This window comes from Leptodactylus fuscus, chromosome 1, assembly GCF_031893055.1.
Source record: "Leptodactylus fuscus isolate aLepFus1 chromosome 1, aLepFus1.hap2, whole genome shotgun sequence".
Classification (NCBI taxonomy): domain Eukaryota; kingdom Metazoa; phylum Chordata; class Amphibia; order Anura; family Leptodactylidae; genus Leptodactylus; species Leptodactylus fuscus.
In genome coordinates this window covers 44,697,521-44,710,729 of record NC_134265.1, presented here as the reverse complement: position 1 = coordinate 44,710,729, position 13,209 = coordinate 44,697,521, and the positions used below count along the sequence as shown (strand labels likewise).

Genomic DNA, 13,209 nt, shown 5'->3' with positions numbered 1-13,209 from the left:
CCAGTGTATACAGAAGGTAAACAATACCTCATACTCTGCTGAAAGTCGCAGTATACCGGTAGGTTGTATTTTTTTCCCCCCGGTATAATTGGTGTTATATTTATCCTAGCACTTTGCTCCTTTGTATATTTTTCTGCTTTATGGCAAGGTAAATTGACATTGCTTAGAAATGGGTCTTGCAATTAAATCTTTGCTTTATAAACAATGAGCTCGTACAGGATCGGGCGCTTCTGCTGATCTCGCTAATTAGTTAACTTCCGGTAATGTGACCGAATATAATATGGAATATTCCCCAGGTAATCCTAAGAGCACTAATGAGGCTTCTCCATAACCAAATAGCTATTTACAATATGGTATCATATTCGCTGATGAGATTTAGTTTCCTTGATTATTGTTTTAGTTACATTAATTTACATTAGATGAAATGATTCCTTTATTGCTCTGTTCTTCATAGGAAGGCAAGAGACGAGAGTTGTGATACAATGTGTCCAATAGGACAGCCTCACTTCTCCACCGATTCATTGACCAAAGATGTCATATGTGGCTTATAAACTGTGTTGATGTCCTCAGGAAGGTAGTAGAAGGATATTCTTCACTATAATGAAATTACTTTACATAAAGGGATCATTTCAGTGGTATAAGTGCGTACAGATACAGAGGATTGTCAGGAGATGACCAGCTTTTTAAAGTAACATGATTTTGTCATATTGTATATATGACCTCCACTATTCTCAATGGTGCTATAAATTGTGAGAAGGTGACAGGTAGAGTACTGGAGTCATAGTATATTTCCTCCAGGTTTCTGACCTATGTGTGGTCCAGTGCAGGTCTTAAGTAGGCCTCAGCCCAAAGTGTAGGTCCCAGGCTCGTTACTGGCCCATAAAAGGCTGCAGAGCTTGCACTTCAGGGCAGATCCTGGGAGAGAAAGGAGGTGCCTGAGCCTGTCCTGACATTGTGGATCTGGTGAGGCTATACTGCTCTATTTTCATTTACCTGTGTGGTTGGTAGTAAGCCACACGTACAGTTAGTACTTTATTGTTTAGTTATTGCTCAGACAAGCAGGGTTTTGTTTGACACTCTTTTGCATGAAGTTAAAGGGGTATTCCCAACTTGCCTATTCACCAACTAGAAGGCTGTGTGCTCTGTTAATAATTCTGGTTTTCTCGGTAAATTGGTTGGCGGGGTTTCACTTGCTCTGCTGGCTCTTTGCATAGCAGTACATGTTTGCAGTTAGTAATGACGGCTGGTTGTAAATAAATTAGCACAATATCACTGGAAGATGCACAATATGAAGCTGATGTAGCAGAGCTAGATTTGTTAGGTGATGAGAATCCCAAACTTACATGCTACAGGACCATGAGTCAGCTTGCAATATACTCACTTTTAGGTCTGTGTTTATATATATATATAGAGGTAACAGACTCCCTGTCTCAGCCCTTATCAGAAAAATTCAATAAGCAGACTGATAACTGGAAGAGCCAGAGATAAAGAGCTCAGAAATACAAGCTGCTCTGAGCACTCAGCTCCCCCTTCCCTCCTGAGAGCAGGGAGTTACCTCACTTATCCTGGGCGGAGAGATAAAGAGCTCAGAAATACAAGCACCGACCACTCCACTCCCCCTCCCCTCCTGAGAGCAGGGAGCTATGTCACTTGTCTTGGGCGGAGAGATAAGAGCATCCCCAGGTTATGGAAACACAGTGTAAACAATGAAGTGAAGAATCTCAGATAGCGGCCAAACAAAGCAGTGTTTCTTAAGCAATGTATTTAGGAAAAGTCTTAAATCTGCATAAGCTAGCAGTATAGATAGGATCAGTGAGATAGGACAACCCCTTTAAGGCTGTATTTTATTTTGTTTATTCTTTATTTTGCTGTGTTTGATAAATAAACCTGTTTGCACCAGACATTGTGTCCCTGTCTCTGACTGGTTGGGTCCGTACCATTGCATGAGGAATAGTGCCCGGTATTAAATTATTGTTTGGGGTTTTTTTTAATATAGATGACAAAGAAACGACCAAAAGTCTTGAAAAATATTTAACATTAAAAAAATATATATATATATTTATAAAGTTGGTCATTGTTTGATAGCAACATTTACTTCTAAAATTGTCATTATTATTGATTTATCAGAAACAACAGGTCAGTAGAAATAATAAAGAGGCACAGAGTGGAAAATTCAGAATTTTACATACAAAAATGATTTACTCCTACAATATCATCTTATCTTAATGTAAAATAAAGCAATGTGATTTTAACCCATTAAGGGGGGATCAAAAGAATGGGGGGCTGAAAGCCCCTCTAAAATCTAATTGCGAATGGAGTGTGAGTGCACTTACATGAGCAGCACCCCATCTACTTTTATGGGACTGTAAACTTTGGCAGTGTCTGAAGCCACATAGAATTGTATGAAGCATTGTTCCCCCATTCACAAGGTAGATGTTATGGTGACTTTGTCTCTCATCCTCTCGATTTCTGTGGGAATTTTACAGAAAAACAATAGTCATAGTGAAATAATTCCAAATATTAATCAGATCTCAGATCACATTGTCTACAGGATCAAAGCACTGGATTGAGGAGGGTCATTATATTATCTGTATACTGGCACACAAACATCTATATTTGATATTATATAATGTATGTATATCTGTAGTACTTATATAACAGCCACGGGGTCATCAAAATATTACTGTATGTTCTGAAAGGTTTATAGCATCTGATGTGATAGATATGTGATAAAGATAGATAGATAGATAGATAGATAGATAGATAGATAGATAGATAGATAGATAGATATGAGAAAGATGTGAAATATGATAGAGAGAAAGAGATATGTGTGAGATGGATATGAGATAGATAGATAGATGAAAAGATAGGTATGAAATGGATGGATAGATAGATAGATAGATACAGATGGATAGATACAGATAGATAGATAGATATAGATAGATAGATAGATAGATAGATAGAACATGTATAGATAGATGGATAGATACAGATGGATAGATACAGATGGATAGCTACAGATAGATAGATAGATAGATAGATAGATAGATAGATAGATAGATAGATACACTCACCGGCCACTTTATTAGGTACACCTGTCCAACTGCTCGTTAACACTTAATTTCTAATCAGCCAATCACATGGCGGCAACTCAGTGCATTTAGGCATGTAGACATGGTCAAGACAATCTCCTGCAGTTCAAACCGAGCATCAGTATGGGGAAGAAAGGTGATTTGAGTGCCTTTGAACGTGGCATGGTTGTTGGTGCCAGAAGGGCTGGTCTGAGTATTTCAGAAACTGCTGATCTACTGGGATTTTCACGCACAACCATCTCTAGGGTTTACAGAGAATGGTCCGAAAAAGAAAAAACATCCAGTGAGCGGCAGTTCTGTGGGCGGAAATGCGTTGTTGATTCCAGAGGTCAGAGGAGAATGGCCAGACTGGTTTGAGCTGATAGAAAGGCAACAGTGACTCAAATAGCCACCCGTTACAACCAAGGTAGCCAGAAGAGCATCTCTGAACACACAGTACGTCGAACTTTGAGGCAGATGGGCTACAGCAGCAGAAGACCACACCGGGTGCCATTCCTTTCAGCTAAGAACAGGAAACTGAGGCTACAATTTACACAAGCTCATCGAAATTGGACAATTGAAGATTGGAAAAACGTTGCCTGGTCTGATGAGTCTTGATTTCTGCTGCGACATTCGGATGGTAGGGTCAGAATTTGGCGTCAACAACATGAAAGCATGGATCCATCCTGCCTTGTATCAACGGTTCAGGCTGGTGGTGGTGGTGTCATGGTGTGGGGAATATTTTCTTGGCACTCTTTGGGCCCCTTGGTACCAATTGAGCATCGTTGCAACGCCAAAGCCTACCTGAGTATTGTTGCTGACCATGTCCATCCCTTTATGACCACAATGTACCCAACATCTGATGGCTACTTTCAGCAGGATAATGCGCCATGTCATAAAGCTGGAATCATCTCAGACTGGTTTCTTGAACATGACAATGAGTTCACTGTACTCCAATGGCCTCCACAGTCACCAGATCTCAATCCAATAGAGCACCTTTGGGATGTGGTGGAACGGGAGATTCGCATCATGGATGTGCAGCCGACAAATCTGCGGCAACTGTGTGATGCCATCATGTCAATATGGACCAAAATCTCTGAGGAATGCTTCCAGCACCTTGTTGAATCTATGCCATGAAGAATTGAGGCAGTTCTGAAGGCAAAAGGGGGTACAACCCGTTACTAGCATGGTGTACCTAATAAAGTGGCCGGTGAGTGTAGATAGAACATGTATAGAGAGATAGGAGATTTAGGTAAGTGACAGAGATTTCAGCTGGATAAATATATAGACATGAGCTAGGTAGTTGAGAGAGCGAGCCTTGAGAAAGGCTTTAGGTGAGAACCCGAAACGTCGCCTTGAAATAAATTAACGGATCCTTTCAACTGTTAGAGTGTTGCCGCTTTGATATATTTCTACATTGAGAAGAAATAGCCACTTTCCTTAGGATTTGCACCAACCCAGTTTCTTAACTGTGCTGCCTTGAAATCTTCTGTTTATAGATAGATAGATAGATAGATAGATAGATAGATAGATAGATAGATAGATAGAATAAATGGAAAGATAGATAGATAGATAGATAGATAGATAGATAGATAGATAGATAGATAGATAGATAGATAGATAGATAGATAGGAACACATCCCCTGGTAGTGCTAGTGGCAGATACTCGCTATTTCTATCCACTATATTATACACCTAAAGAGCTTATGTATAGTTTGTCATATTCTAAATATACCACTGGGAGAGATGCCGCCATATACTGTGAATCCTTATTATTTGGTGAATCCTTATTTATTCTTAAAGATGTTCTTATCTGGCAGAATGTGACACGGCAGCAATTTCACTACAATTAGGTGTAACATCTATTTCAATCATTTGTTATCCTCTGGAGATCTCATTTATATGTAACCTGAGGGTGGATACATACAAGCTGTGTGCCCCATACACACTGGAGGAGCAGGGCACATACACACGTAGAAATCTCTGCTAGACACCATTGACACTGAAACAAAGGAGCACGTGCATTCCCTGTAGCCTCCATCATAGCCATTTGTCTGCAGAGCACAATGTGCATGGACGGGATTGTATTTATTGTGTGCCTTGTGTTACAGTAATGAAATCCCATTCTGGCTGACAATATTAAGTATTCATTAGGGGCGGTAGTGGGAAGTGTGAGGCGGCTCCCTGGCCAAGAAGCTGATGTGTTCCTCCTTGTCTTGTGCCTGGAGGAGGCAGCTCCTGGTCCTTGCACCTCCCCTTCCCTCTATCAATCTAATTCACTAAAGTTTCAAAATTTGGAAAGCGGATGAAGATCTCTCAGCCATGGGAGGAAAGGGGCGACAGGGCAGCTCCAAGAGAGAGGACATGATGTACTCCTGGCCAGGAGCCATGCATAACATATAGAGCCGGAGCAATAGAGAGTTTCATCATCTGTTGTGTGAGAGGCAAGCAGGATAGCATGCAGCCAGGAGGAGGCAGGCAGCACCCGCACAGCAATACTTTATCTGGAGCCTGGCTCAGGGAAAGTCACCTCTTTTTGGAAGATTACAGCAGGATTTGGCATTCTTATTGGCTTTTTTCCTTATATTGTGCACTTGGCAAATCAACCAGAGAATACCAAGCAGGCTGCAGTATATTATAGGGTGCTCTGAATAACAAGAAAGGAGATGTTATCTGCCTGGGCTGAGGAGCTTGGACTGATCCCTGCATTGTGGAGGTAATTTACAACTTTCCAGCAGCTTTTCACTGCTGTGTGTGGATTTCTTTTGTTTGAGGGAACTATCCTGCACTCCAGCACCATTACTCCACATTGAGATCCACAAGTGGGGAGCTGTCCAGTACTTTGGAACCTCTGATCCAGATTGTGATCCAGTATTGGGGAGCTGACCTACACTGAGTGCCCCTGAGTACTTAGAACCACTGCTCCACATAGTGATCTGGTATTAGGGGACTATCCTGCACTCCAGCACCACTGCTCCAGATTGTGATCTATTACTGGGGAGCTGCCCAGTACTTCAGAACCACTGCTCTATATTGTGATCTATTACTGGGGAACTGTCCAGTACTTCAGAACCACTTCTCCAGATTGTGATCTATTACAGGGGAGCTGTCCTGCACTCCAGCACCACTGCTCCAGATTGTGATCTACTACTGGGGAGTTGTCCAGTACTTCAGAACCACTGCTCTATATTGTGATCTATTACTGGGGAACTGTCCAGTACTTCAGAACCACTTCTACAGATTGTGATCTATTACAGGGGAGCTGTCCTGCACTCCAGTACTCCTGCTCCAGATTGTGATCCAGGATTGGTGAGTTGTCCTACTATCCAGCACCACTGCTCCAGATTGTGATCCACTATTGGGGAGCTGTCCAGTACTTCAGAACCACTGCTCCAGTTAGTGATCGATTACTGAAGAGCTGTCCAGTACTTCAGCACCTTCTGGCTCTTCTGGATGGTGAGAATCCTATAGGAGGGAGCAGCCCAGCACTTCAGCACCCCTTCTCTAAATACAGATCCCGTACTAAGGGAGCTGTCCAACATTTCAGCACCCCTCTCTCTCCCCTACGGTGATCCCCGGAGGGGGGGAACTGCCCAGCACTTCTACACCACTGCTCTAAATAGTGATCCATTACTGGGGATTTGTCTAGCACTTCAGCTTCAGAAAGTGATTTTGTTCAACATTTTAGCACCCTGTCCCCTTCCCTGCACTGATCCCCAGCACATTGAGAGCAGACAGCACTTCAGCACCTTCCCTCTGATATCCCTCTCCAGCGTCAGTGGATCTGTACTCGGAAGCTTTCCAACATTTGTGCCCCCTCTCTTACTCGTCTATGCTGATCCCTTTCTATCCTGACCTTCCTATAGTGATCCTGGATTGTGCAGCACCTCAGCGACATTACGGGGATCTGGCGTCCGACTACAGTGTCTGGTGATCCTGCGGTGCAGTCCATCGTTTCAGTATCAGTCCCCCCTATAGTGACCCTGCCCTGGGGGATCCGTTTAGCACTTGTGCACCCTCTCACTTTCCTACAGCGATCCCTGCAGGGGGTGATTCAGTCTCCGGTCCGACTGTGCAGCAGTCCAGCCCGTCAGCAGCATTGCTCCCTATGGTGATCCGGTGCAGGAGGAAAGTGTCCAACTTTTCAGCACTGCTGCTCCTTATGGTGCATTGGAGGCAGAGAGCTGGCATGTGTGGGGCGCTCATAGGTCCCTTCCTAAACTTCTGCTAATAAGCTGAGCTCGGATCACTAGACGTCTTTGTTTGGCCGACAGTCTGCAGGGTGAACCATGGATACAGAGGGCAGCAAAGTGTCTGCTCTGGTAAACAGCAGCAGCTGCAGCAATGGGAGCAGCCCAGGGAACCTGAAGGCACCAAAACATCTGTGGAGACCAGACCAACAGCAACGCCAATACCAGGCTCTGCATCAGCAAAGCTTCCTCCAGCACCAAAGCTTCCTCCAGCATCAGGACCAGACACATCCGCAGAGCCAGTCCCTGATCCCAGCCTTCACCACCATCTCTGCTGCCCCTCACTCTCTGGTCCTCAGCCAGGTGGCCCCCCAAGTTTACCCCGTCCTCCAGCCACAATCTCCACCTCTGCCTCAGTCCCAGATACTCCCTGTACTACAGCCCCAATCCCCACCCCAAATCCACCCTCAGTGTCAAGCCCAGGCTCACCCATTGCTCCAGTTCCAACTCCAGTCACAGCCTGGGCTACAGTCCCAGCTCCTGTGCCAGCCGGTGCCCACCCTCCAGAACCAGCCGGCGCCCCACTGCCCCCCTGTCCCCTCCCGGAGCAGATACTCCACCAGCAGGGTGAGGCATCGGGGCTTCTCCGACACAGAGAGGTATCTCCACTGCCAAGCCATGGACCGCTCCTCCTATGCTGTGGATACTGGACACAGACCTGGACTCAAGAAATCCCGCATGTCCTGGCCCTCATCCTTCCAGGGATTCAGACGGTAAGCTTTTCTCCATTATCACACATAGCTATGGCTAAGACATAGGACAACTGCTTGTCACTGCTTGCACTGCTTGTCTTAAAGCACTCTTAAAGAAACAGGCACCTAATATAGTGCTCCGGGGTCTTACTTCTATGTGCAGTGGGATTATTGATGAGTCCTTGGACTGGACTGTACAAGACGATTGTAAGAAATGTCAATCGATCCCACCGGGAATTCCTCAGATCAGAGCGATGATCAATGCGATTAAAGTCTGCACACATGAGGGAAAGCCACTGACTCAGCTCTGTACTCCATTACCTCATACCCCATAACTATAGCATTACACCCTTACCCCATAACTATAGTATTACCTCATACCCCATAACTATAGTATTACACCCTTACCCCATAACTATAGTATTACCTCATACCCCATAACTATAGTATTACCTCATACCCCATAACTATAGCATTACAGTAATACCCCATAACTATAGTATTACCTCATACCCCATAACTATAGCATTACACCCTTACCCCATAACTATAGTATTACAGTCATACCCCATAACTATAGCATTACACCCTTACCCCATAACTATAGTATTACCTCATACCCCATAACTATAGTATTACCTCATACCCCATAACTATAGTATTACAGTCATACCCCATAACTATAGCATTACACCCTTACCCCATAACTATAGTATTACCTCATACCCCATAACTATAGTATTACCTCATACCCCATAACTATAGCATTACAGTAATACCCCATAACTATAGTATTACCTCATACCCCATAACTATAGTATTACCTCATACCCCATAACTATAGTATTACAGTCATACCCCATAACTATAGTATTACAGACATACCCCATAACTATAGTATTACAGTCATACCCCATAACTATAGTATTACCTCATACCCCATAATTATAGTATTACAGTCATACCCCATAACTATAGTATTACAGTCATACCCCATAACTATAGCATTACACCCTTACCCCATAACTATAGTATTACAGTCATACCCCATAACTATAGTATTACAGTCATACCCCATAACTATAGTATTACCTCATACCCCATAACTATAGTATTACAGTCATACCCCATAACTATAGTATTACAGTCATACCCCATAACTATAGTATTACAGTCATACCCCATAACTATAGTGTTACAGTCATACCCCATAACTATAGTGTTACAGTCATACCCCATAACTATAGTATTACAGTCATACCCCATAACTATAACATTACACCCTTACCCCATAACTATAGTATTACAGTCATACCCCATAACTATAGTATTACAGTCATACCCCATAACTATAGTATTACCTCATACCCCATAACTATAGTATTACAGTCATACCCCATAACTATAACATTACACCCTTACCCCATAACTATAGTATTAGGCTGCATTCACACGGAGTAAACGCTGGCGTTTTTTGTGTGTTTTTTGCACATAGCGCCGCGTTTACGCCGCGTTAACGCCGGGCAACGCCACCGCTAAATAGCGCGGCGTTAACGCGGCGTATACGCGGCGTTAACGCGACGCTACGCGGCGTAAACGCGGCGCTATGTGCAAAAAACACACAAAAAACGCCAGCGTTTACTCCGTGTGAATGCAGCCTTACAGTCATACCCCATAACTATAGTATTACAGTCATATCCCATAACTATAGTATTACAGTCATACCCCATAACTATAACATTACACCCTTACCCCATAACTATAGTATTACAGTAATACCCCATAACTATAGTATTACCTCATACCCCATAACTATAGTATTACAGTCATACCCCATAACTATAACATTACACCCTTACCCCATAACTATAGTATTACAGTCATACCCCATAACTATAGTGTTACAGTCATACCCCATAACTATAGTATTACAGTCATACCCCATAACTATAACATTACACCCTTACCCCATAACTATAGTATTACAGTCATACCCCATAACCATAGTATTACAGTCATACCCCATAACTATAGTATTACAGTCATACCCCATAACTATAGTATTACAGTCATACCCCATAACTATAGTATTACAGTCATACCCCATAACTATAGTATTACAGTCATACCCCATAACTATAGTATTACAGTCATACCCCATAACTATAGTATTACAGTCATACCCCATAACTATAGTATTACAGTCATACCCCATAACTATAGTATTACAGTCATACCCCATAACTATAGTATTACAGTCATACCCCATAACTATAGTATTACAGTCATACCCCATAACTATAGTATTATAGTCATACCCCATAACTATAGTATTACAGTCATACCCCATAACTATAGCATTACACCCTTACCCCATAACTATAGCATTACACCATTACCCATAACTATAGCATTACACCATTACCCATAACTATAGCATTACACCCTTACCCCATAACTATAGCATTACACCCTTACCCCATAACTATAGCATTACAGTCATACCCCATAACTATAGCATTACCTCTTACCCCATAACAATAGCATTACACCCTTACCCCATAACTATAACATTACAATGTTACCCCATAACTGTAGCATTACACCCTTACCCCATAACTATAGCATTACAGTCATACCCCATAACTATAGCATTACCTCTTACCCCATAACAATAGCATTACACCCTTACCCCATAACTATAACATTACAATGTTACCCCATAACTATAGCATTACACCCTTACCCCATAACTATAGCATTACAGTCATACCCCATAACTATAGCAATACCTCTTACCCCATAACTATAGCATTACACCCTTACCCCATGACTATAGCATTATACTCTTACCCCATAACTATAGCATTACCTCTTACCCCTTACCTATAGCATTACAGTCTTGCCCCATAACTATAGCATTACACCCTTACCCCATAATTATAGCATTACACCCTTACCCCATAACTATAGTATTATACCCTTATCCCACCACTATAGCATCACACTCTTACCCCATAGCTATAGCATTACAGTCATTACTAAACTATTGCATTTCACACCCTATAAATGTAACTATCCCTGATTTTTAGCTGTATACCGGCCATGTAGTGACAGTGATTTCCATGTTTTTTAGCCCTGAAGGATTACCTTTCTGTGCTTCATTCAGCATTATATATTTATTTTACATCCAGTAAACTCGTATTATCTCTTATATGCAGGTAGTAAAATACATGTATATATTGTTGTTTTATTCATTTATTAATGTATTATATTTATTCAGTGACAAGTTATCATATGGGTATTGGGTTAATGTGTTGTTTATTATTATTATTATTATTATTATTATTATTATTATTATTATTATTATTATTAATAATATAATGACAACTTATAAAAATAGTAATAATGATGATTATGTATATAATACTAATACTAATAATAATAATAATAATAATAAGAATAATAATAATAAGAATAAGAATAATATGTCTATGGGACTGCAGGTCTTGATGACATTCCTAAATTTAATATAAGACCCTCTTTTATTATGTCATCTCCATATTGCCTCATCCTCCGCTTTTATAATTAGATATCTACAGTTTTGATCAGTCTTCACGGGTCTAAGCAGTAAACCTTCTATCTATCTAGAGACCCTACATACAACATCTGCACCATATAATTTATGATCGTGAAGTTTGCTGCCTATGGGATATTTCCATATGTCCCTTTGGTTACAATATGTGAACAGCAGGCTACTATCTTATCCTATCTAGACCTTTGGTTATTTCTTCTAATAACATCTTTAGGGATCACAATAATTATTCAAGTGTAAGACACCACTTATAGGGTTGCGGAGTGTCATTTGTAATATTCTTGGGATCAAACACCTGGCCCCATAGAATGAGTGGGTGCGATGCATTACTATATTACATGCTTTATTGTATCTGATGTAAGCCTTCCATGTAATTGGCATTTACTGTACAACAGATTTCGATAACAGCCAGCGCTTCCTTAATCTCTGTTATGTGGTGCATTTAGGAAGTGTACAGATTGGGCAATGCCCTCCAATTGGTAAATAGCTTTCTATGGCAAATGTCCAAGATTCTGAGTAAATGTGACTTTCATTTATCAGGAACATAGCCTGGTAAACAATGGTGGATTCCTTATTGCTGTTGCTGTACAGATAGGAGAATCCATTGTTCAGATGGATGTGGCTTCTATTTTTAGCTGTAATTGACAGCAGTGATGTAACATAGATGTGTATCTGGCGTGTGCATGGCCGCCTCTGTATACAGGTCTGGCTGGAACTTCATGGCAAACATAAGGTGTCCTCTCCAGACTGGTGAATCCTAGTGAATCACTGAAAAATAGAGAACATTCCCTTTAAGTACTCATTTTGTAACCACATTGGGTGTCTGTAGTAGGATTATTCTTAAAGGCATCTTTGCTTTTAAATATATTGTTTTTGGTGGCACAACTACAATGTATGATGATATTTCAATGATAACCTCTACCAAAAGTTAAAGGAATTTTACAGTATTGATAAAATTTAGGAAAATGTCTCAAAATTGTTTTGGCAGTAATTTGACTTGGTGTTCGGTCTCTGGGTCCTGCTGGCACTCTTGACTTGTTTGTATTGCATCGATTTTTGGTGTTCCTCTATAACAATTTCCATGTTTCCTAACATTGGCATCACAGTCAGATAACGATCCTCCCCTTAACCTCCATGCCTCTTAAAGGGGTTTTCCAGGCAAAAAAATAATAATAATTTGAGTTATTTCTGGGTGTCTCTATGAGCTCCTGGAATCTTCTGCATTTGTTTACATGGGCATCCTCTTGTTCTGTGTTTTCCTACAACTACCATGATGCCTTGGGCTTCACTCAGAGCTGACTCACACCACCTCACTCTTTCACTCCCTCCCCTTTCCTTTCTTACTCACACCCTCTCCCTGTTTCTCTAGCCAGAAGTGATGTTCTGTGCCCAGAAGGTCCGGACCATTACATGGGTACGTATGATTTTGTTATAGGCGAGGTTCTGTTCCCCCTTCCAGAAATGGAACGTCAGATTGCACTATTCCATACAGAGCCATCCAGTTTAATAAGTTCACTGAGTCTAGCCATGTAACACATGACGTCAGCACTAGTTCACTCTGCGTCTTGTTTTACATACACTGGAGCAATCCTCTTCATGCT

General features: G+C 41.6%; 1 protein-coding gene across 2 annotated transcripts in view; it reads left to right on the top strand.

Moving 5' to 3' along the window:
• Nucleotides 1–13,209, top strand: part of PDE4D (phosphodiesterase 4D) — a 919,557-nt gene that overhangs the window by 294,625 nt on the left and 611,723 nt on the right. Inside the window, exon 1 of one of the 2 annotated variants that reach the window (XM_075269764.1) lies at nucleotides 7,303–8,034. The exons of the other annotated variant lie outside the window; for it this stretch is intronic. Within the exon in view, the coding sequence (XP_075125865.1) occupies nucleotides 7,361–8,034 (674 nt within the window). The 5' untranslated portion in view covers nucleotides 7,303–7,360. Of the gene's footprint in view, nucleotides 1–7,302; nucleotides 8,035–13,209 lie in introns of those variants that run through there. 2 annotated transcript variants of the gene reach the window in all.